This window comes from Phoca vitulina, unplaced genomic scaffold (assembly GCF_004348235.1).
Source record: "Phoca vitulina isolate PV1807 unplaced genomic scaffold, GSC_HSeal_1.0 scaffold71, whole genome shotgun sequence".
Classification (NCBI taxonomy): domain Eukaryota; kingdom Metazoa; phylum Chordata; class Mammalia; order Carnivora; family Phocidae; genus Phoca; species Phoca vitulina.
In genome coordinates this window covers 3901838-3927953 of record NW_022589774.1, presented here as the reverse complement: position 1 = coordinate 3927953, position 26116 = coordinate 3901838, and the positions used below count along the sequence as shown (strand labels likewise).

The 26116-nt window shown below is 36.1% G+C and overlaps 1 protein-coding gene across 2 annotated transcripts in view; it reads right to left on the bottom strand.

The window, feature by feature from the left end:
* The window catches only part of PPP2R5A (protein phosphatase 2 regulatory subunit B'alpha), a 156246-nt gene that overhangs the window by 17969 nt on the left and 112161 nt on the right, over positions 1-26116 (bottom strand). For both annotated transcript variants that reach the window (XM_032393007.1, XM_032393006.1), the window contains exons 2-4: positions 22533-22729; positions 19741-19842; positions 828-920 (exon numbers count right to left, since the gene is read on the bottom strand). In XM_032393007.1, coding sequence (XP_032248898.1) covers positions 828-920; positions 19741-19842; positions 22533-22658 — 321 coding nt within the window. In that variant the 5' untranslated portion in view covers positions 22659-22729. The remainder of the gene's footprint in view (positions 1-827; positions 921-19740; positions 19843-22532; positions 22730-26116) is intronic.

Sequence of the window (26116 nt, the reverse complement as noted above, 5' to 3'; positions counted from 1 at the left end):
CCAATTTATAAAATAAAAGAAGGGGGAGCCTAGGTGGTTCAGTCATTTGAGTGGCCGATTCTTGATTTTAGCTCGTCATGATCTCAGGGTCCTGGGATTGAGCCCTGTGTCAGGCTCTGTGATCATCAGGAAGTCTGTTTGAGGTTCTCTCTCTCCTGCTCCTCCCCCCACTTGTGCGTGCTCTCTCTCTCTCAAACAAATAAATCTTTAAAAAAATAATAATAATAAAGAATAAATAAAAGAAGGTATCACATTATGTTTCACTCTATTTCCTTTTCTTCTTAAAGATCCCATTTATCTGTGGCTTAGGAACTGGGTGACTAGAATGCCTAAGGTGGGAAGGGGAAAGGAAAAAGGAAAGGTCACTGGTAATTAGGAATAGGAAAGGAGCCTAACGCCCAAACTCCTAACAATGATTCCATTTCCATTTTTTCTGTCATTTCAAAGACACAATGCTTAAAACATATGTCAAAGTTCAAGTTCAAAGACTTAAAAATTTAAAAGAAGGCTTCTTTAGATTGAATGGTCATACCAAATTTTCTCAAGATTGTCCAGAAAGGCTTGCTTTTCTGGTCTTTATAAGGTAACTATGAGAATTCAGTATTGGATAAGATAATTCAATTGACTTCATTAGAAGTTCACTCTTGCTTAAAATACTCTTGTATTCTCAAAGCTACTTCACCTTTACCCTAATTGTCTGGTAAGAGTATTACATGCTGTTAAAGTGAAATAAACCATTTAAGTTTTGAAAGACTATTTTAATCACAAATTAATAAATCATTGCTAAGACAAATATAAGAAAATTTAAGACATTAAGAATTCCTTACCTGTTGTACGAATTTCTGATCAATGTATCGCTTTGCAATGCTAGGCTGGAAATCAGGGCTCTCCAAAAATCTTAAGAAGAATTCATACACCAACTATGAAAGAAAGTCAAATAAAAGTTAAGATGATGCCTATAAAATTTTACCCAAATTTATCCCTTCATACCAAACATACCTTCCCTACCACCCTTGGAGGGAGATTTCCGACCTCATTAGAAAATGTGATGAGTTGGTAACAATTTGGCCTCCTAAGCTCCTGAAATTACAGGAGCTAGAAAATAAAAAGGACACCTATAAATTTTTTAACTAAGAAAAACTATTTTGCAGTCCATACTCACTGGGAACATGTTCTTTCTCCAGTGGACTCCTAACCCACCTCAATTTAATCTCCAGAGTTCTTTAAATACAGGATCAGAAACCTCCAGATAAGAATAAACTGGATTGTAAGGGGTGTGTATCAAAAACAATAAAAAGCAAAAAAAACTTCACATCTTTCTATAAAACTATAGTGGGAAAAAATTAAATCAAAACCAGTATACCTTATTTACATTTGGGAAGTAATGAACTAAATTATGTAAGTTCAGGGTTCAGGAAGGAATGTCTGTTTACTACAGTGAATAAACTAGAAGTCACAGCAGGACGTCTACTTAAAAAGCACCAAGCATCTAGGCACCTGGGTGGCTCAGTTAAGCATCGGACTCTTAGTTTAGGCTTAGGTCATGAGCACAGGGTCATGAGACTAAGCCCCTCACTGGGCTCTGTGCTGGGTGTGGAGCCTGCTCCCCTCTCTCCCTCCCCTCTCTTTCTCTTAAAAAAAATTATATATATATAATATATATATAAAAAATATATAATATTTATTACATTTAAATATATATACACTAATACATATAAATATAAATATATATATGAGTGCAAAGCATCTTAAAAGTAATAGGAAATGTTCACTCGCTGCACAAATCAGAATTAAAAGTAAGGTTTAAGGCACCTGGGTGGCTCAGTCGGTTGTCTGCCTTCGGCTCGGGTCATGATCTCTGGGTCCTGGAATTGAGCCCTGCATGGGGCTCCCTGTTCAGCAGGGAGCCTGCTTCTCCCTCTCCTTCTGTCCCTCCCCCTGACCCCGCCACTCACGCTCTCTCTCTCCCCTCTCAAATAAATAAAATCTTAAAAAAAAAAAAAAAAGTAAGGTTTAGTTAACTTGCCTCCATCACACCTATATCTATCTTTTAAGAAGAAAGGAAAATACACTAAAGTTTTTTTTTTATTGTAACCTAACATCTATAAAATGCAGGAGTATAGCCCCAAATGTGCTTTAATTTATAAGCTATCAAACAACATTAATCTAGTGCCCTAAAAGTAAAAAAGGAAGATTACATCCCAAAGTAAAAATAGTCATTCAATAAACATTTAGGTAGTCAGGCCACATATAGAAGGGAGGGAAAAAAAAAAAAAAAGATTGCTACACTAAATTTACAGACATTACAACACACACACAAAAAACATTACCAGATCTGGGCCTTATCACTCACCATAGAATAACAAATTTTTACTACTATGAGTTCAATAATATTCTAAGCCTAACAACAGTTTTGGGAGCTGAATAAATGTTTTTGTGTGAGGTATCTTTGCCCAACTATCCAAAGGAGTGATGCTTATCTGGTCTAATTATTATCTAACTTTTAGTTGTTAAGTATGACATTATAACACGAAAACAGAAATTGATTATCAGTTTTTACTTATAATCTTCTTATCAACCAACTATACAAATAATTTTGCTTTGGGCTGCACACATGCAAAAAGATACAAAAATGATCAGAGTCCTCTGAAGAGTTAGTAAGGTCTCATGGACTGCTACAGATTTTCACTGGCTACTCAGTGACTGTTTTTCATGTCCAATACTGGCCTACTGTGACATTGTGATATAAGAAAATATATACTTGGTCTTCGTCTCTGGTTATTGACACAGAGCTCCTAAAACCCTTGGAATTTCCTGAGTGATAAGGGGTAAGAGAAGCATTTTTTGTTATTTATAAGAAGTCCCTTTCAAACATGCTTGAGTTTAGGTTAATGTGGTAACTCCAGGAGGATGAAGCCTGGTTATCACAGGAAACGTGATGATGAGAGGGTTGAAACTTTCAGCCCCAACTCCCCATCCTCCAGGGAGGGGAGAGAGGCTGGAAATTGAGTTCAATCACCACTGGCCAGTGTTAATGAATCATGTTCACCTAATGGGACCACCATCAAAATCCTCAACAAAGGGGTTTGGAGAACTCCTGGGTTGGGGAACACATCAAGGTGCTGGGAGGGTGGTACATGGAGCCCCTTCTCCATACCTTAACCTATGCATTGCTTTCATTTGGCTGTTCCTGAGTTGTATCCTTTATAATAAACTGGTAAGTAACAATAAGTGAAGTGTTTCCCTGTGTTCTATGGGCAGTTATGGCAAATTATCAAACCTGAGGAGTGGGTTGTGGGAACCCCAGACTTAGAGCCAGTTGGTCAGAAGTACAAGAGGCCAAGACCCGTGACTGCCATGTGAAGTGGGGCATGGTCTCATGGGACTGAGCCCTTCACCTGTGCATCTGTGGTAACTCTGGGTCATTAGTGTCAGAAATGAATAAATTATAGGACACCCAGTTGGTGTTCACAGAGAAGTGGTGAATTTCTTGGTGTGGAAAATCGACACATTTGGTGTCAGAAGTTTTCCTTCTAGCTATGTACGCTGTGAACAGATACTGGGCACTGTATAGCTCCAAAAAAGCTCATTCACTTGTTAGGGAGAGAAGACAAAACTAGAAACATATAAAATGGTACATATACAAAAATTATATGGCACAGGGGCATAGAGTGGCTCAGGCAGTTGGCACAGGCAGTTGAGTGGCTGACTGGGTGGCTCAGGCAGTTAGTTGAGCGTCTGACTCTTGATATCAGCTCAGGTCATGATCTCAGGATCATGAGATTGAGCCCCGTGTTGGGCTCTGCACTCAGTAGGGAGTCTGCTTGAGATTCTCTCTCCCTCTGTCCCTCCCCTCACCTTTGTTATTAAAAAAAAAAAAATCTTAAAAAAATTATATGGCCGAGATTCGGGGGGAAAGATGGCGGAGGAGTAGGGGACCCTATTTCGACTGGTCCCCGGAATTGAGCTGGATATCTACCAGACCACTCTGAGCACGCACGAAACCAGCCTGAGATGTAAGAAGATCTGGATCCCTATAGGCAGAATATCGTTGGTTTTGAGGTACGAAGCAGGGAGCCGTGATTCTGCAGGCAGATATCAGAGGATAAACGGCAGCGGGAGGGTGCCTGGCCGTGGGGATCCTGCACCGCCCGTGAGTGACAGCCTCGCGCGCTGCAGACGGGGCACAGACTCGCAGACCTGTAGCAGCGGGGAAAGGACTTTAGGGCAGCCCCTGGGGCGGAAACCCAGAGCGGCGGGGTCGCACGTGCGAACTGGGAGCGGCTGGCAGTTTTAGAAGCACAAAGGGCAGAGACGTGCCCCGACCTGGAGGCAGGACTGGGGGCGCTGCAGAGGGGTGCACAACCCAGGCCGCTGCAGTTTATAGCAGCATGGACAGAAACGGAGACAGTGTGGCCTGGAGAGCTCACTGAACAACAGACTGCGATCTCTCTGCTCTGAGGCAGAGGTTTGGAAACGGTCTCTTCTGCTCTGACTCGCGGAAGAGACACGGAAAGCCGCCAGGGAAAGCCGACAGAGAACAAAAGCCCCAAAGGCTGATTCCCGCTGAGCCCATCCCCCACCACAGGGGCGCAGGGCAACACCACCGGAACAGGGTTGCCTGAGTAACAGCGTAGCAGGCCCCTCCCACAGAAGACAGGCTGGGAAAACAAGAGGCCAGCAACCCTAAGGTCCCAAGAAACAGGTGCATCTTGCTTGGGTTCTGGTCAATAATTTGGACTCTATACATTCCCTCAAACACCCATCAACAGAATGACTAGGAGGAGGAGCCCCCAAAATAGAAAAGACTCAGAGATTATGACTTATGCTGCAGATTTACAAATGGATGCAGATATAACCAAGATGTCGGAGATGGAATTCAGGCTAGCAATTGTGAAGACAATGGCTAGAATGGAGAAATCCATTAATGGCAACATAGAGTCTCTAAGGGCAGAAATAAAAGGTGAATTGGCAGAACTTAAAAATGCTATCAATGAGATCCAATCCAATCTAGATAATCTAACAGCTAGGGTAACTGAGGCAGAAGAGCGAATAAGCGACCTGGAAGACAATATAATACATAAAAAGGGAAAAGAGGAGGCCAGGGAAAAACAACTCAGAATCCATGAAAATAGAATCAGAGAAATAAGTGACACCATGAAGCGTTCCAATGTCAGAATAATTGGAATCCTGGAGGGAGTGGAGAGAAAGAGAGGACTAGATGTATTTGAGCAAATTGTAGCTGAGAACTTCCCTAATCTGGGGAATGAAACAAACATTTGAGTCCTAGAGGCAGAGAGGACCCCTCCTAAGATCAAGGAAAACAGGCCAATACCCTGGCATGTAATAGTAAAACTTGCAAATCTTAGAACCAAGGAAACCATCTTAAGGGCAGTTAGGGGGAAGAGATTCCTTATGTACAGAGGGAGGAATATCAGAATAACATCAGACCTATCCACAGAGACCTGGCAAGCCAGAAAGGCCTGGCAAGACATATTCAGGGTACTAAATGAGAAGAACACGCGGCCAAGAATACTTTATCCGGCAAGGCTTTCATTTAGAATGGATGGAGAGATGCAGAGCTTCCACGACTGGCAGAAACTAAAAGAATATGTGACCACTAAGCCAGCCCTGCAAGAAATATTAAGCAGGGTTCTATAAAAGGAGAAAGACCCCAAGAGTGATATACAACAGAAATTTACAGGGACAATCTATAAAAACAACGTCCTCACAGGCAACATGATGACAATTAATTCATATCTTTCAATAATCACTCTCAACGTGAATGGCCTAAACGCTCCCATAAAACGGCACAGGGTTGCAGATTGGATAAAAAGACAGGACCCATCCATATGCTGTCTACAAGAGACTCATTGTGAACCTAAAGATACATCCAGACTGAATGTAAAGGGATGGAGATCCATCTTCCATGCCAGCGGACCTCAAAAGAAAGCTAGGGTAGCAATTCTTATATCAGACAAATTAAATTTTAAACTAAAGTCTGTAATAAGAGACACAGAAGGACACTATATCATTCTTAAAGGGTCTATCCAACAAGAAGATCTAACAATTGTAAATATCTATGCCCCCAACATGGGAGCAGCCATCTACATAAGCCAACTGTTAACCAAAATAAAGAGTCATATTGATAACAATACGTTAATTGTAGGAGACCTCAATACTCCTCTCTCAGCAATGGACAGAACATCTAAGCAGAAAATCAACAAGGAAATAAGAGCTTTGAATGATACATTGGACCAGATGGACCTCATAGATATTTACAGAACATTCCACCCTAAAACAACAGAATACTCATTCTTCTCGAGCGCACATGGAACTTTCTCCAGAATAGACCATATACTGGGTCACAAATCAGGTCTCAACTGATACCAAAAGATTGAGATTATTCCCTGCATATTCTCAGACCACAATGCTCTAAAACTGGAACTCAATCACAAGAAAAAAATTGGCAGAAATTCAAACACTTGGAAGCTAAAGACCACTCTGCTCAAGAATGTTTGGGTCAACCAGGAAATCAAAGAAGAACTTAAACAATTCATGGAAATCAATGAGAACGAAAACACATCGGTCCAAAACCTATGGGATACTGCAAAGGCGGTCCTAAGGGGGAAATACATAGCCATCCAAGCCTCACTCAAAAAAATAGAAAAAGCCCGAATTCACCAACTAACTCTACACCTTAAAGAACTAGAGAAAAAGCAACAAACGATGCCTAAGCCACACATTAGAAGAGAAATAATTAAAATTAGAGCAGAAATCAATGAATTAGAAACCAGAAACACAGATCAGATCAACGAAACTAGAAGTTGGTTCTCTGAAAGAATTAATAAGATTGATAAACCACTGGCCAGATTTATCCAAAAGAAAAGAGAAAGGACCCAAATTAATAAAATTATGAATGAAAGGGGAGAGATCACAACTAACACCAAGGAAATAGAAACAATTATTAGAAATTATTATCAACAACTATATGCCAATAAACTGAGCAATCTGGATGAAATGGAGGCCTTCCTAGAAACCTATAAGCTGCCAAGACTGAAACAGGAAGAAATTAACAACCTGAATAGGCCAATAACCACTAATGAGATTGAAGCAGTGATCAAAAACCTCCCAAAAAACAAGAGTCCAGGGCCTGATGGATTCCCTGGGGAATTCTACCAAACATTCAAAGAAGAAATAATACCTATTCTACTGAAGATGTTTCAAAATATAGAAACAGAAGGAAAACTTCCAAACTCATTCTATGAGGCCAGCATTACCTTAATCCCCAAACCAGGCAAAGACCCCATCAAAAAGGAGAATTTCAGACTGATATCCCTGATGAATATGGATTCCAAAATCCTCAACAAAATCCTAGCTAATAGGATCCAAAAATACATTAAAAGGATCATCCACCACGACCAAGTGGGATTTATCCCCGGGATGCAAGGGTGGTTCAACATTCGCAAATCAATCAATGTGATAGAACACATTAATAAGAGGAGGGAGAAGAACCAGATGGTCCTCTCAATTGATGCAGAAGAAGCATTTGACAAAATACAACATCCTTTCCTGATTAAAACTCTCCAGAGCATAGGGATAGAGGGAACATTCCTCAAGTTCATAAAATCCATCTATGAAAAACCCACAGCCAATATAATCCTCAATGGGGAAAAGCTGAGAACCTTTCCCTTAAGATCAGGAACACGTCAAGATGCCCACTCTCGCCACTATCGTTCAACATAGTACTAGAAGTCCTAGCAACAGCAATCAGACAACAAAAAGAAATAAAAGGTATTCAAATTGGCAAACAAGAAGTCAAACTCTCTCTTTTCGCAGACGACATGATACTTCATGTGGTAAACCCAAAAGACTCCACCCCCAAATTACTAGAACTCATACAGCAAAAATTCAGTAATGTGGCAGGATACAAAATCAATGCACAGAAATCAGTTGCTTTCTTATACACTAACAACGCAACTGTAGAAAGAGAAATTAGAGAAACGATTCCATTTACAATAGCACCAAAAACCATAAGATACCTCGGAATAAACCTAACCAAAGAGGTAAAGGATCTATACTCTAGGAACTACAAAACACTCATGAAAGAAACTGAAGAAGACACAAAAAGATAGAAAAATATTCCATGCTCATGGATCGGAAGAATAAACATTGTTAAAATGTCTATGCTACCCAAAGCAATCTATACCTTCAATGCCATCCCGATCAAAATTCCAATGACATTTTTCAAAGCGCTGGAACAAACAATCCTAAAATTTGTATGGAATCAGAAAAGACTCCGAATCGCTGAGGAAATGTTGAAAAAGAAAAACAAAGCTGGGGGCATCATGTTGCCCGATTTCAAGCTATATTACAAAGCTGTGATCACCAAGACAGTATGGTACTGGCACAAAAACAGACATATAGACCAATGGAACAGAATAGAGAACCCAGATATGGACCCTCAACTCTATGGTCAAATAATCTTTGACAAAGCAGGAAAAAACATGCAATGGAAAAAAGACAGTCTCTTCAATAAATGGTGCTGGGAGAATTGGACAGCCACATGCAGAAGAATGAAACTCGACCATTCTCTAACACCATTCACAAAGATAAACTCAAAGTGGATGAAAGACCTCCATGTGAGACAGGAATCCATCAAAATCCTAGAGGAGAACATAGGCAGTAACCTCTTTGACATCACCCACAGCAACTTCTTTCAAGATACATCTCCAAAAGCTAGTGAAACAAAAGAAAAGAACTTTTGGGACTTCATCAAGATAAAAACCTTCTGCACAACAAAGGAAACAGTCAACAAAACAAAGAGGCAACCCACAGAATGGGAGAAGATATTTGCAAATGACACTACAGATAAAGGGCTGGTATCCAAGATCTATAAAGAACTTCTCAAACTCAACACCCAAAAAACAAATAATCAAGTCAAAAAGTGGGCAGAAGACATAAAAAGACACTTCTCTGAAGAAGACATACAAATGGCTAACAGACACATGAAAAAATGTTCATCATCATTAGCCATCAGGGAAATCCAAATCAAAACCACACTGAGATACCACCTTACACCAGTTAGAATGGCAAAAATGGACAGGGAAAGAAACAACAAATGTTGGAGAGGTTGTGGAGAAAGGGGAACCCTCTTACACTGTTGGTGGGAATGCAAGTTGGTACAGCTACTTTGGGAAAACAGTGTGGAGGTTCCTCAAAAAATTAAAAATAGAGCTACCCTATGACCCAGCAATTGCACTCCTGGGTATTTACCCCAAAGACACAGATGTAGTGAAAAGAAGGGCCATATGCACCCCAATGTTCATAGCAGCAATGTCCGCAATAGCCAAACTGTGGAAAGAGCCGAGATGCCCTTCGACAGACGAATGGATAAAGAAGATGTGGTCCATATATACACTGGAATATTACTCAGCCATCAGAAAAGATGAATACCCAACTTTTACATCAACATGGATGGGACCGGAAGAGATTATGCTAAGTGAAATAAGTCAAGCAGAGAAAGTCAATTATCATATGGTTTCACTTATTTGTGGAACATAAGGAATAGCATGGAGGACATTAGGAGAAGGAAGGGAAAAATGGGGGGGGAATTGGAGGGAGAGATGAACCATGAGAGACTATGGACTCTGAGAAACAAACAGGGTTTTAGAGGGGAGGGCGGTGGGGGATGGGTTAGCCCAGTGATGGATATTAAGGAGGGCACGTACTGCATGGTGCACTGGGTGTTATATGAAAACAATGGATCGTGGATCACCACATCAAAAACCAATGATGTATTGTATGGTGACTAACAGAACATAATAAATTAAAAAAAAAAATTATATGGCACAGACTATGAGTGGAGGAGACATTTAGAAAAGGGCTATATCATTGTGGAATAAAGTAAGAAAAGTTTTAAGGAGGACTTGCAACTTGAGCCCTACATTTGATTTGATTTTGGATAAGCCAAGAAGAAAAAGGGCTTATTATAGAAAGGTAGGACATGTCTTGAGAAGCAGATGGTGTAGGTTATGGGTTGGTGCGTATGCAATCAGAGACTCAGAATCTTTATGCAGATCCTCAGTTCAGTGGAAGTTAAGATTTGTGGTAAGGTGGGACCAGGTTAAACATGAGTCAAGTATGGCATGCACTAGCCTATATACTCTACCTCTTAAGATCTGCATCAGATATATAGGGCTTAAGGCTTAATACCACTAAAAATAATCACATGTCTTTTGGGAGACTTGCTGAATCCTCTAAATCACATATTCAGTTGAAACCTATGCCTATCACAGATACCACATTATTATTCTTTACATAGTTTTCTCTCCATCATTTACCTGACACAGTGAACATTAAGTGACCAGTCAAGATTAGCAGCAAACTGCTTTTATGCAGCCAACTTAGCACCACTGAAGAGATGATAACAAAAGGTTATCTAATAAACACATGCTGAGTAATGTTAGAAGTAAAATAAACACTAGTGATCTACAGAGCTGAAAATCTTCAAGATGGCACAATTAAGGCTATGCTTCTATAAAATGGTACCCTGTCCCCATGGTCACGCTCTCTATACTCTTTATCCTGCATTACTTTTTTTTCTTGTGTTTATTATACCCTGACAGAGTATTATTTTTCATTCCACTAGAATATAAAAGATTTTGCTTTTTCGTTCACTACTTTACCCCCAATATTTAGAAGAATGCCTTGAACACAATATTTACTGAATGAATAAAAATCATAGTTGTGGAGAGACTGTTTCTGTGTAATTACTAAAGTTCCTCTATATTCTTCTATATGAAGAAATAATTTGCTCTAAGAATCTAAGAAACAGTGCTGCAAAGAACAATAGATACTTTCAGTAATGGAGTTATTTCTCTAGTAAACTGGCAAATTTCACATATGTTCAACGTATGGCTGGTCCTCCTACTTCTGTGAACCAAAAAAATACCCTAAAAGATAAAAGATAAGTACAAAATGTAAAAAGATAACTAAAAATGGGTAATCTTACCATTCTACTCCATAATGACCATGTCTTTCCTAAGGTAGTTAAAATATATAAAATTCTGATCTTCACCAATAAAAGACTTTAGAAGAAGGTGCAGCAAAAACACATAGATGATTAAAGTATCTGAAAATAAGATCTATACAAAAAGCTAAAGGAACCAAAAATGTTTGGCCCAGAGAGGTAAAAAGACTAAGAAGCAACTTTAATGAACTGTATATACACAAAAGGCTCTCTTCAAGGAATATGGTGGCCCAATGTTTTCCAAACTCTATCAAGAGGAAACTTTTTTTTTTTTTTTAAGATTTTATTTGTCAGAGAGAGAGAAAGAGCACAAGCAGGGGGAGTGGCAGGCAGAGGGAGAATCAAGCTCCCCACTGAGCAAGGAGCCAGATGCAGGACTTCATCCCAGGACCCTGGGATCATGACCTGAGCTGAAGGCAGACACTTAATCCAGTGAGCCACCCAGGCATCCCAATTTAAGTGCGTTTTAAAATTGATTTAATATATGAAAGAATTCATGTAAGACTTAACATATACTGAACTAAATGAGATGTGCCTGAACACCGAATCTAAGAGCTATTTGAATGTGAAGGTGTACACTGTAAAATGTAAAATGTGTATGTTTCCAGTTTAAATTTCTAATTGTAGAGGACAAAAAGAAGAGTTTCTAGTCCCTAAATACAGGTTACTCTTAAAAAGGTCTATATTTTAGGCAGCACCCAACATAATTACATCTTAAGTATCTGTGCCACTAAAGAAAATAACTAATAAAAGAAAATTAAAATACTAATCTGCCTGTATTCCAGGCTAATACAGCAGCCAAGCCTCCCTAATTATCTAAAAGTCAGTGTACAGAAAATTATAATCTTGTTTGTCCTCAATAAATACAAAGCAATAATACTTAGGAAAGAAAATAAAAAATAATTTATAACTGTTAATTAATAATTACCATATAATAATACATTTTGTAAATTAAAAGATGACCAGTCACCTACTACTAAAACAGTTTTTCTTTCATTTATTCCATTTTTCCATTGCTTATTAGTATTTCCATTACAGTGTGAAAAAAAGTAAAAAGACAAACTATAATTTAGCACATTTTTAGGAAATTCATGAACAGGGTTGGGGAAACAAAATTTCGAAAGGTTTTGAAATTACTTGTGATTATTCCCCTCATTAATTTAATGTTTATTTTTCATCCTATCAAATCAATTTCTAAAATCAAGTATCTGACAAGCTAAATGTAAAATGTAAACTTCTAATACAGAACAAAAAATTTCAGGTGAATTGATTTAAAGTACTTTAACAGGAAAACTTTCATTGAGCAAATTTCCTCGTGCTAGAACTGTCTACAATTTCATTTATCAGAGCAGCTTTAATATTCCACCCTAAAAAAAGATGATTACATAATGATGTAGCAACAATATTCTGACAGATCCTATAAATCAGCCTACTCAGCATTTAGTAGTTTGATGTCCCTAAGACCATTTAATTGCCAAATTTTAAAACTGTATACTAAGTTTTAGTTACGAGAAAGATTTTTAACTATAAACATATATATCTAGGGCAGAGTCTTTTCATCGGGGTCATGGATGTGTGAAAATTTCTTGTGTGTCTCTGTGTATTCTGCCTTGGGAGAAAACCCATTTTTTAAAAATCGTATTTTGAAAGCAACTCACCACCTCCTAAAATTTTAAGAACTGCTAGTTTCAGGGAATTCAAATGAAACTTCAAATCATACCAGTCAAAAATAGAAAGCATATTGTTTGTTTGGCTGAATTTTCACTGTTAATTTCCATGAGCATATAAAAATATCTTAATGGAGATACTATTTTTAGAAATTCAAAGACTGAGGAAACTTTTTCAGATTATCCAACTACATGTGATTAAAAAAGATGTAACTTACCAGCTAATAAGAATTTCATGCTTTTAAAACCTTTGCATTATTAAATATAGTATCATTAATTTTATATCACCTATGGTCTCAAATTTTTACTTTACTTTTAATACTGACGCTATTAAAAAAGTTTTCCACCTCAGATTTTCTAGTTCTATAAGCTCTAATGTTATCTAAATCTTAAAATTTTTATCAGCTTTTGCTAATCCTAGGATTCCTCTTTCACTTTATTTCGATATATATATGCTAAAAAGAATAAATAAGTAAATGAAGCAGACTGTTAAAGTGTCCCAAAGAGTTAAAATATAAATTTCTTTCTCTTGTCTTTTAAAATAAAATGGAATGACCACTAAAAATATTAAGTCCTGGCAAAATAAAAATCAACAATGTAATTGGAAGTAACCGCGAGCACCCACATATAAAGCAGGGTTTCTCTCTACCTCCCAGGAACTATATAGAAAATAGCTGATGTTGCTGATTATCCATCCTATTGTCATTAAAAACATATCATTTTTCATTTTACTCAAGACAGACTCTTCCCTCCAATGATTCTAGCCTGTGGCAGGCATTGTTGGTTGACTAATATAATACCCATTCCCTTCCTCTCATCTGTCTCTAATACTCACTGTCAGTCTGCCTTACAACTAGAGTAATCGAAAAAGTAAAAAGGGAATGGAGATAAGAAAGATGAACAACAGTCCAACAGAAAAAAGAGATTAAAAAAAATAAGACTTTAAGAGAAAGTAAGAGACACAGAGAGCCAAAGAAGAGCCTACACATGAATAGCTGGCATCCCCAAAGAAGAAAAACAAAGCAGTGCAACAAAAGAAATACTAGAAACTATTACTTAAGAAAACTTTTCAGAAATAAAAAGTGGACTTTTATAGTGAAACAGTACTCTTCAACTGAGAAAATTTATCTAGAAAAATCAACACTTATGTATGACCAGTAAAGCACTTGGCCATTAAAGGAAAAACATCCTTTAGGCATCCAAGCAAAAAAACCTAAGTCTTTATATAAGGGAAAGAAAATCAGACTGAAATCAGATGACAATGGAATAACATATTTAAGGTACGTAAGGAAAGATGAATCAAGGATTTTATATCAAATTAGGTTGATCTTTAAAAATTAAAGCTACACACAAATTGTTGTTAAACATGCAAAACTCAGGGAATAATATTCCCATGAGTTCCTCTACTAAAGAATGAGCTCCAGGGGCACCTGGCTGGCTCAGCTGGAAGAGCATGTTACTCTTGATCTTGGGGTTTGTGAGTTTGAGCCCCACACTGGGTGTAGAGATTACTTAAAATAAATAAAAACTTAAAAAAAAAAAAAAAGAATGAGCTCCAAATTACCAAGAAATGATTAGAGGAACTTTGACATAAGGAATGATGGTAAAATTAAATATATTACCGTAGAACTAATAAAAAGCAATGGGCATAAAGGTAACAGAATAGTAGTATACAAGGGTTACACGTTCTAACCATGTAAGTATTATACAATAAAAAATATAAAGTTGAGGGAGGTGACAGAGAAGAGTGTATGGAAAGCAGAAGCTTTGAATTGCTATATAGGTATTTACTGTGAGAGTAAATGGATTATCACTTTACATTAGATGCTAGGTAAGTAGCAAGTGGGAGAAGAGACTACTTGGTAATTTCAGTATTGTTCATGCTAGGGAACCAATAAATGAGCTATAAGAGAAAGAACCAAGGGTTATCATATATCATATAAAGGTATCAGCATAAAGGTAACAATAAAAACAAAACTACACTTTTTCCCACATACCAAAAGTACTTATCTTTTAAGAAAACAAGGGAAAAGAAAACAGTATAGTTTAGAAACTGTGCTATGTCTATGCATACATTATCCCATTCAATCTTTATACAATCCTGTTTTATTCCAGTTTTATAAAGGAGGATGCAGAGAAGTTAAGCGGCTTAACCAGGTCATACAGGTAGAAAAGTATAAAAACTGGGATTTAAGTAGAGGTCTGTCACTAGAATCATTTCCATTTCACCATGCTTTGTAATAATAATTCTCTTACTTGTTAGAATTTGTATATATAAACTTTTGTTCCATTTAACTAAGGCACATCCATACCTATATAATTATATCGTTAAAAACTCACTTATGAGGGCTAAAAAAGAAAAAGTATGGCTAGTTGAATTACTTGGAAGATCTAATTTACTGGTGTTACAATGAAGCTAAAAAGGTATGAATTAAGCCTCATTAAGAATTGGTATGTATTTATTTTAGGGCCACAGACTATATTTAAGATAAAGCTTTTAAAAATTAAGAGCAAGTACTCTGGAGTAATACTGGAGGTGTAAACCTAATTCGGCCATTTATTACTTTTATAATCTTGGGCAGGATTCTTAATCTCTTTTAGCTTCATATAAGCTTATGTATAAAATGTGAACATTATTTTTAAAAAATTTTTTATTTAAATTCAATATAGTTAACATATACTGTATTATTAGTTTCAGGGGTAGAATTTAGTGATTCATTAGTTGCATATAACACCCAGTGCTCATTACATCAAGTGCCCTCCTTACTGCCCATCACCCATCCCCCTACCCTAAAATGTGAATATTATGGTGTTACCAAAAGGATTAAATGAGATAATGTATATAAAGCAGTTGTCACTATCTCTGAAACATCTAAGTGCTTATAGTTATTGGTATTGCTATAATATAATTAGCTAATCATGATCAGCAGCCTTATAAATGAGCACCATTGGTTATATGTAGACATCTTCATTAAATTCTCTAGAAAAACATATCATTGTGCTTGCCTACATATTTCAGGTCATTAATATTATTTTTAAGATATAAAATTTGAAGCATTAAAGGCAAGAGTCCTTTGAACACTTACTTTCTCCCTCAGAGCCTTGCTTTAAAATAAGAAAGTGTCATTTGAATATTCTCAGAGTATTTTAACTAGACAACTGGGGAACAAAAACCAATGATCATTAAGACTAGATACATAAAAACACGTGCAAAAGAAACACTACACACATGTGAGTATAGTATTTTATGGCTATAAGGGAATCTTTGTAACAGTTTGTAAGTAGTGTAAGATGATCTACCCTAAATTCTACCTAAAGAGTTCTAGTTACTAAAAATGAACTAAAGTAGTGCCAATGTGATTCTACTGAATGAACCCTAGATGACATATTAAAGCCACATATTTGAGGGTATGTTTGAATGACGCAGTTAGAGCTAGATAGAAATAGGGAAGGTTTAATGGAAGAATTGGTCCTGCCTATATAATAAGTTTTTATTACCAATTTTCCAATTATATCTGAGGTGTGAACTGTCACACAATGGCATTTAGGTCAGGAAGACTATCCCTCCCTCAGTCTCAACTAAATAGACATGCTCTAGATAGAGACTTCTGAATAGCAGAGTGAGGACTTCAGTGACCTTGCTGACACACAAAAACAACCCAAAACAATCTGAGCTGGCATAAGAAAGAATGAGTAATGTGAAGGTAGATAAATAAAGATTATCCAGGTGTGCCTGGGGGGGGGGCTCAGTCGGTCAAGAGTCTGCTTTTGGCTCAGGTCATGATCTGAGGACCCTGAGATAGAGCCCCACGTCGGGCTCCCTGCTCAGCGGGGCATCTGCTTCTCCTTCTCCCTCTGCCCCCCGCTTGTGTTCTCTCTCTCTCAAATAAACGAATAAAAATCTGAAAAAAAAATTTTTCATTAAAAAGTACATCATAAGGGGGAATGCGACTAGTGCAGCCACTGTGGAAAACAGTATGGAGGTTCCTCAAAAAATTAAAAATAGAACTACTCTACAATCCAGTAATTACACCAAAGAATACGAAAACACTAATTCAAAAAGATATATGCACCCCTATGTTTATTGCAGCATAATTTACAACAGCCAAATTATAGAAGTAGCCTAAGTGTCCACTGATAAATGAATATGGATAAAGGAAATGTGGTGTGTACACACACACACACACACACACACACACACACACACACACTACATACACAATGGAATATTACTCAGCCATAAAGAAGATTGAAATCTTGCCATTTGCAGCAACATGGATGGATCTAGAAGTATAGTGCTAAGTGAAATAAATCAGAGGAAGACAAATACCATATAACTTCACTCATATGTGGAATTTAAAAAAGAAAACAATAGAACAAAGAAGAAAAGAGACAAACCAAAAAACAGACTCTTAATTATAAAGAACAAACTGATGGTTACCACAGGGCAGGTGGGTGGGGGGAATGGGAGAAACAGATGAAGGGGATTAAGAGTAAACTTATCACAGCGAGCACTGAGTAATGTACAGAATTGTTGAATCACTACACTGTATACCTGAAACTAATATAACACTGTATATTAACTATACTGGAATTAAAATTTTTTTAAAATCATAAGGAAGAGATAATACATTTACAGTACTGTACTGTATTTATCAAAGAAAATCTGCATATAAGTAGACCCATGCAGTTTAAACTCATGTTGTTCAAGGGTCAACTATACATAAAGAAATATAAAAGACAGTATAAATGTATTTTATTTAGAGCGCCTGGGTGGCTCAGTCAGTTGAGCATCTGCCTTCAGCTCAGGTCATGATCCCGGGGTCCAGGGCTCCTTGCTCAGTGGGGAGCCTGCTTCTCCCTCTGCCTGCTCTGCCTGCCGCTTCCCCTGCTTGTGCTCTCTCTCTGACAAATAAATAAAATCTTTAAAAAAAAATGTATTTTATTTATAACTCATTTATTCTACTGCTCTATAAGACAACCACATAAAACAGTAATTACAAAACTGTATTGGTGGGCATGTAAAAAGATCTATTTTGTGCCGCACCTGGATGGCTTAGTTAAGTGTCCAACTCTTGGTTTCGGCTCAGGTCATGATCTCAAAGTTGTGAAATTGAGCCCTGTGTCCGGCTCCCTACTCAGTGAAGAGTCTGCTTCCCCTCTCCCTCTGCGCCCCACCCCCATGCTCTGTCTCTCTCTCTCAAATAAATAAATCTTAAAAAAAGATCTAATTTGTATGATAATAATACCACAAATAATATCACAAAGGAGGTGGGGGAGGCAATGGAGGTATACTGGACCAAAATTGTGTATATTATTGAAATTAAGTTAGTATTCAACCAAACTAGATTGTTTTAAGATGCTAACTGTAATCCCCAGAGTAACTACTAAGAAAATAAAAAATACAGTTAAAAAAAAACAAAGGCAGGGATGCCTGGGTGGTTCAATCGGTTAAGCATCTACCTTCGGCTCAGGTCATGATCCCAGGATCCTGGGATCTTAAAAAAAAAAAAAAAAAAAAGGAATTAAAATGGTACCCTAGAAAATACTTGTTTAATACAAAAAGCAGTAATGGAGAATAGAAAATCAAAAAGGCATGAAACATATAGAAAATAGCAAAATGGCAGATGTAAATCCTATCTAATTACATTAAATGTAAATGGATTAAACACTCCAATCAAAAGGCAGAGATTGTTGAAACTGATTAAAAAAACATGACCCAACTTTTACAGACAAAATTTAGATTCAAAGAAACAGATTAAAAGTAAAAGGATGAAAAAGATATATCATGCAAACAGTAACCAAAAGATAGGTGAAGTGCCTATACTAATATCATAAAAAATAAACTTGAGAAACTTTCTAGGTTATAATGACAAGGACCATCGAGATGGAAGATATAATAATTATAAACATAAGCAGCTAACAACAGGGCCCCAAAATACATGAAGAAAAACCTGACAGAATTGGAGAGAAATAGACAATTCAACAACAATAGCTGGAAACTTCAATATCTCCCTTTCAATAATGGATAGAATAAAAGATCAACAAGGAAATGGAAGACTTGAACAACCTTATGAACCAATTAGACCTAACAGATTTCCACAGAACACTCTACCAAACAACCACAGAACACACATTCTTCTCAAGCACACATGAAACATTCTCCAGAATATACTGCATGTGAGGCCCTAATACAATCCTCAATGAACTTGAAGGATTGAAAACGTTCAAAGTATGTTCTCCAACCACAATGAAATTATTAGACATTAGTAACAGAAAGAAATGTGGTAGCCACAAGTATGTAGAAATTAAAAAATTCCTAAATAATAAAGAAGAAATCACAGGAAAACTAGAAAGTATGTGAGGTGAATGAAAACAAAAACACAACTTATCAAAATCTATGGGAAACACGTTAAAACAAAAACTGGTACATAAATGTTCATAATAGCTCTTGTTACAATAAGCCAAAACACCCAACAACTGATTAATGAATAAACAAAATGTGGTATATCCAGAAAATGAAATATTGTCAGCAATTAAAAAGAATGAGGTATGGACACATGCAAGAACATTGCTGAACCTTGAAAATACTATGTTAAGTAAAAGAACCCAGACACAAAAGGCCACATATTAAATGATTTCACTTATATTAAATATTCATAACAGGCAAATCCATAGAGATGGAAAGTAGATTAGTAGTTGTCAGGGACTGTGGGGTTAGGGGAATGGGAAGTGACTGCTAATGTAAAGGGGGTTTCCACTTGGAGTGATGAAAAAATTCTAGAACTAGAAGTGGTGATGGTTGCACAGCATTGTGAATGTACTTAATGCCACTGAATAGTACACTTTAAAATGGTTTAAATGATAAAAGTTAAGTGTACTTTATCACAATAAAAAAGTAAAAACATTTTGGGGAAAAAGAAAATAATGGTAACACATTCTAAAAGTCAAATATTTTAAATAGACACTCAGATCTAAGAGAACCACCATGATTACAGCACAATATCATAAATGCAAAAATTGTCAATATATGTTTCATACTTGTATGTGAGGCCAAGAGGCCTCAAGCGTGGGTTCATCCTCTTCTGGATCAAAATCTGGATTATCACTTGGAGGAAGAGTACGGAAGATGTTAGCACTGATCTGTAAAGAAAAAGAAATTTAGATTTATGTTCTTTGTTGTATAATTAAATTAAACAATGTAAACGAAATATTTTAAAGATAACTTTAAGGAAAGAGTTAACTTGTGACTATAAGCCTAGTTCAAAACCTATAAACCTCATCAAGATATGAAAAAGGTAGGTATTTGTTTCTCTTTTCTCTATCCCATAACTATGACTTCTTCAGATGCCAACCTACTACAGATTACAGACTTCTTTTGGATTCCTCCTTCCTTAAATTACAAGTTGTTCTTTCCAAGTTTTGCTTAACACACACACACACAAAAGGAGGGGAGGGGATTATGGGGGGAAAAACATGAAGTTCCTAAACTCTACCTATCTCTAACTTGATCCTTTTCACCTTTCTGCAATTCCCTCCATATTCTAATCCAGCCATTTACTTACTTTACAATCCAAAAGAGTTTGATAAAAGACCTCCTTTCCTATACACACACACCACACTAAGGAGAGGGGAGGGAGGGCAGAATACTTTCACTACAATTACAGACATATTTTATAATACCCCGGTGGTGATTTAATGTATTTCACCTACTCTTAGCCTTTTTTTTTAAAAAGAGGCTAATCTCTCTGAAATCAGGATGTGAGATTCTTCATTTCAGATTCAATGAAATACAATATTTATAATTTCATCATTCACACTGTCTCAGCACCAAGGTAAAGTTCACATCTTTTTTCTCTAGCAAAGGTCAGGCTGTGGTGCCAACTCACAATTCTTTGAAGAATGATGAACAGACTGAGAGACCACATGGTTTAGTAAACATTTAAGGCCATACTATTAAGGAGTTGGTCACCTGAAATAAACTATTTAGGGAATAAAGGATGAGACGAGAGCTGTTTGGTGGTGCAAGCAAATTTCCAACTATTCTTATGAAGTGGCATCTATGGTCAGCCAAAGAACTGCTAACAGTCAATTACTATAACCATAAGACTTAGAAAGTAATAACCTAGAATGTGATCTGCTAGAACTCAACATGAAGGCAGAACCAAGAGTTTGATGGATATCAATTTCACAAAGAATGGCAGAAAGTCACAGATAAAACTTGAAAAGGAAATATATCCTATAAGAAGGCATAAATTGCCTTTGAGATCATACTTATTATTGGGAGTAAAAAAAAAAAACCTTGTAGCCACCAACAAATGTAACTGTACATAACAAATATACATAAGAGCTTTACAGGGCCAACAGGGTGAGTTGGCTTCACACTTGTCTAGAAATTAAGTGCCCAGAAGTTAAAAAAAAAAAAAGACAAAACATACACACCCTTTTTCTTGAGGAAAGAAATTAAATCCCATAATTTATTATTACATAGCAAATTACAGAATAATTTGACTCAAATATTTGAGCATTTTCAATACGCAAATATTTAAGTCATTTCAATATCCAAGTCAATAACTTTAAGTAATCTCTACACCCAACATGGGGCTCAAACTAACACAAGAGTTGCATGCACTACCCACTGAGCCAGCCAGTCAATACCTTTATAGAGATAAAAATAAAGTACCTTTTCCAGTATTTTCAAAATTCATGAATACAAACAATTTGAAATCAGTAAAAATCAGTAAAATGAAAATATGTTCCCCTGAACGTATTTTAATGATAAACACAAAACAAAAAACAAAATAAGTTTATCAGTATTCAATATTTCCATTTTCAAACTGTCACTTTTTACTGTCTATTGAGTTTTGGAAGCCGATTTTATTTTGATCAGTGTTCTCTGTACAGCTAATCTTTTAAAAATTCTTTAAGGCTTTTATTTTCAATTAAAAAAAAAAACCCAACAAAATTTTCTAGTACAGGGTGATGAAAGAAAACTCAACTAGTGTAATGAGGCCAAATTTAGCTACATTTTATTCTTCCCCCAGAACATTTATTAGGCAAGGGGAAGGAAATGAAGACAAGTACAAATTATACTTGCTGTAACCTTCTATACCCGGGTAACATTTAAGCTTCAATATGTACTCAGTGACTCTCTAATTACTCCAACTAAATTTTTTGTATTTTGTTACTGTGCACCAAAATACAAAAATCACAAATCCTAAACAAATTTCTACTATTTGATGGACAATAAGGTTGAATTATTAATAAACAATATCCTAAACAACCTTACTAATAAGGTTAGCAGTAATTTATTTTTCCGAGATTTCATACACTTATTTACGTTGTTTAACTTTTCAAAGGTCCTGAGTTTTTATTAAAATTCAAGTGTTACAGACTCTATAAATATATTAAAGTATTCTAAATAAATATAATTTTTTAGATCTGACTCCTTTACCCAACTGCTGAAATGTACAGAATCCCATAGATTTTCATTGTTCCTCTCTTCCCACTTTAGACATTCTCCCTTATGACAATTCAGCCCTATGATAATCATCTATCAGTCTGTATAATCTTAAGCCTACATCTTTCTCCGAAGTTCTGGATCTGCACTATATAGTATGGCAGCCACCAGCCACTGCGGCTATTGAATTTTCAAACTATTATAAGCAATGACAGCATTATTGGAATGAATGGATAATCTTTCAAATCTTTCAAATCTTTTTTTTTTTTAAAAAAACATTTTGAGTACACTGATTATTGCACATTTATTAAAAATCAGTCTCAGTAATTCATAATTACACCTCAGATCTTACTTGAATTTATATAAATCTTACCATTTTTACTATATCAGAATATGCTGATTCAACAATTACACCACGATTAGTTGAAACATACTCAACCAGTTCATTCAGTGTTGCTCTTTTAATTTCTTTGCTCTTCAAGTCTGAAACAGAGTCCATGAAATCAAACAGTATACAACACTGCTGCAACTTCTGACAGAAAAGCTCTTGTTGTTCATTGGAAGTGGCATCTATAAATAAAAACAAAGAAAAACTTAGAAATAACCTACTCAGAAATTACCTTTAATATGCTTATTAATTTTATAGAAGCTATTCATACACATAAAGCTTCTCTCAAAAATATAGTGAGGAAAAAAAATCTACTGAAAAATTCATCCATCTAATCTCATCATTCATGCCAGAAACCAGGAAACATAATGGACTTTTCCTCCTCTCTCACTATCCATAATCAATCATTAAATGTTACTGATTCTGTTTCTTTAACATATCTGGAATCTATCCTTTTCTTGTCATTCCCACTGCCATTTTAATACCCTCATCATCCATCATCTAGAATACAAAAGTGATATCCTAACTGCTCCTCTTGCCTGTTCCCATAACTACTACAACTTCTGATTTATCTTCTAAACAATCTCAAAAGCTAAAATCTTGCTAAAAGGAGAATCAATCTGATCACACTAAATACTTTTCAATGATCCTCCAAAAATTACAAATTGAGGCTCAAACTCCTCAGGATTGTACACAAAATTCAGCTGTCTACTGTCAACAATCATCTCTCAACACTTCCCAGCATGCACCCTCACTTTGGTCAAACCATATTCCCTGCAACTTGTGAATATTTTACAGTTTCCTCTGCCTGGAATGCCCTTTTCCCCACATTCCCACCCTGGGAACTCTCCCCATTTACTATATTTCAGCAGAAACATATTCCCCTCAGAAACTCTAAGACACTAAAGCTAATTGGTTAATCCACTTTTAGCCAAATATATCTTAGGTGTGTTATCTCTACTATAACATTTATTGTGCTGTATTCTATTTCAATTATGTTTTACATGTACAACACTCCTAAACTATGAGGCCACTAAAGACAGGAAACAAGTGTGATCTTTATCTCTATCTCTGTGTCTCTCTCTCCCTCCCCACCACCTCATATCTAGCACAGTGCCTGACATACAGCAGACATTCAATAAATGTTTATTTTTACCCTCTACTTATTATAAAAATGTGGGCACATAATATTGATTTGATTCTAACAAATGTATTAAATCCTTTTGTTTCCAACATTTGAAAAATAACAAAACTTCAATTCTGAACTTTCACATCTGTAAACAAGGACCTTCAATTAGCTCAATTATTTAAGTTTCTTGACTACTGAGATTAAAATTTTAAAAAATCATACAGATGTCTACTATACTGATACTTAGTTTGAAAAAGTATAAGATGTACACCTCTGCTTTTTGTAAGCTTCCCAAATATGCTAAATTTATTCGATTGGGTATGTGTTATACACTAGAGAAGGGGTGATTCGTTGAGCTGTAAAAATCCTTCTCATTCTGTACAGGAAATCCCTCAGTTTTCTCAGTTAGTAATACCTTTATCTGTTTATAAAGATATCTATATCCTCATTATATAATTTTATATCTTTATTATAACATATATTAGATTTTTATATATAATTAAATTCCATTATAGTGATGGGGAATATAGGGGAAATAAGTGCCATACCTTTACAAGCTAACTCAGTTCTGAGTTTTAAAATATTTTTAAGCTATTTTTTTCCTTATGCTAAAAGCAATACGAACTCATACAATAGCCCATTTTAATATGTGGTCACCTTGTTAGCCAGTCCGAATTTTCTTCTTCCTCCTGCTACCCACTCTTCAACATGAAATCACTCCTTTTCTTGTTCTCCAAAGGCCATGTGTTTGCTTAAACTCTTTTCCCTACCTGAAATACCATACCAGATTTCCTCCCCTATGTTTCCAAATCCTGCTCACCCTCTAAGAATAAACTTAAATCTCACATTCTCCACAAAATTTCCCTTAGGTAGTAGTAAGTCAGGATACAGTGATCCCTCCCTTCTCTGAACATCTACGGTACTCACAGTCTCAAACATACAGTTGAGTATGCATTATCTTCAAGCTTGTATTTAACAAATATTTCTTTTATTACGCACCAAAAGATTTCAGGCTCCTCAAAGGCAAGGATCATTCACTAAACAAGGTTCCTTTTTATTTCTTTTACGTCTAGTGTAGAGTATATAAAGAGTCAACAAATACGTAGTTGATGTCTGAAAAAACTCTTAAATTTGAGGTGTAAAGATTATGCACTGAAAAACAGGCTATAGAGTAAGCTCAAATTGGTGCTGGATATCAGAAGTGGCACGAATAGTAAATTATTACATCATATAATGCTTAAGAATTTACAACAATGACCATTTTATCAATAATCTACCTTGATGGTAGACTTAAATAGATTAAATGAGATAATGATCATGAAGCTGAGTGCATATATTTCAAAATAGGATATAAATGGAAGACATTCTTCTCTTATAGCACAGGCCAAAAGCCTCTGGCTAACATGTCAGAAGACACAAAATGATTTCTAGGATTGCCAAATAGAAGATTGAGGAATACGTTCCATACAAAGAAAAAAAAAAGCTTCATTTTCTGGGCACCTAACTCTTGAGAGTCTTCTCTAGAAAGAAATTAATGTTTTTCATAGCTTCTCTATTCAGTAATTCATTTCTTAACCTAAAGATTTATTTTTTCTCCTCCAGATGCTCAGATGGGATAGGTCACATCTGGATCTTCCCAAATATTAGAAATATTTAGAAATCAGTTAACATTTCAACTCCTTTGGCTCTGAGTTAAAACAGACATTTCCTTTTTTTTTAATTTAATTTTATTTATTTGAGAGAGAGAGAAACAGAGGTAGCATGAGCGGGAAGGACAGGGAGAAGCAGGCTTCCTGCTGAGTAGGGAGCCAGACTCAGGGCTTGATCCCAGACCAGGACCCGAGCCGAAGGCAGAAGCTTAACCGACTGAGCCACCCAGGTACCCCTAAAATAGACATTTTCAATCCTCAATTATTTTTAGGTATTAAAGAATAGAAAAATCTTTTCCACCTAACCCTTCCTGTAAATACATGTTCTTATTAAGCAGTTTGCTGAGCTACATAATATAATACCACTGCTAACATTAGTGTCCTTCATGCCAAACAGAATATTAAGTATTTCATATGTGCTAACTTTCAAAACAATCCTTAGTTCTGAAAGTTAGAGATGGTTTCCTGTCTTCAAGAGATTAGAAACTGCTAGGTTCATGACATGCAACATTTTTATATAGGTCAAAAACATTTTTATAATGGTTATCCTAAAAAAAAGATAATTATGGTTTTCATCAAGAAGTTATAAAATATTTTGCACTTGTAGATGTTTAATATGTCCCAAGTCTTAGGTACCTTTCTGAAACACCATTTACACTGAATTTTCTCATAAGAAAAAAAAAGAAAAGCAAAAAATGTATTTCAATAGATTGAAAAAACATCAGACTATATTCTGGCTATACTTCATAAATATGGATAACAACTTGTGAGAAAAAGAATGCATAATAATT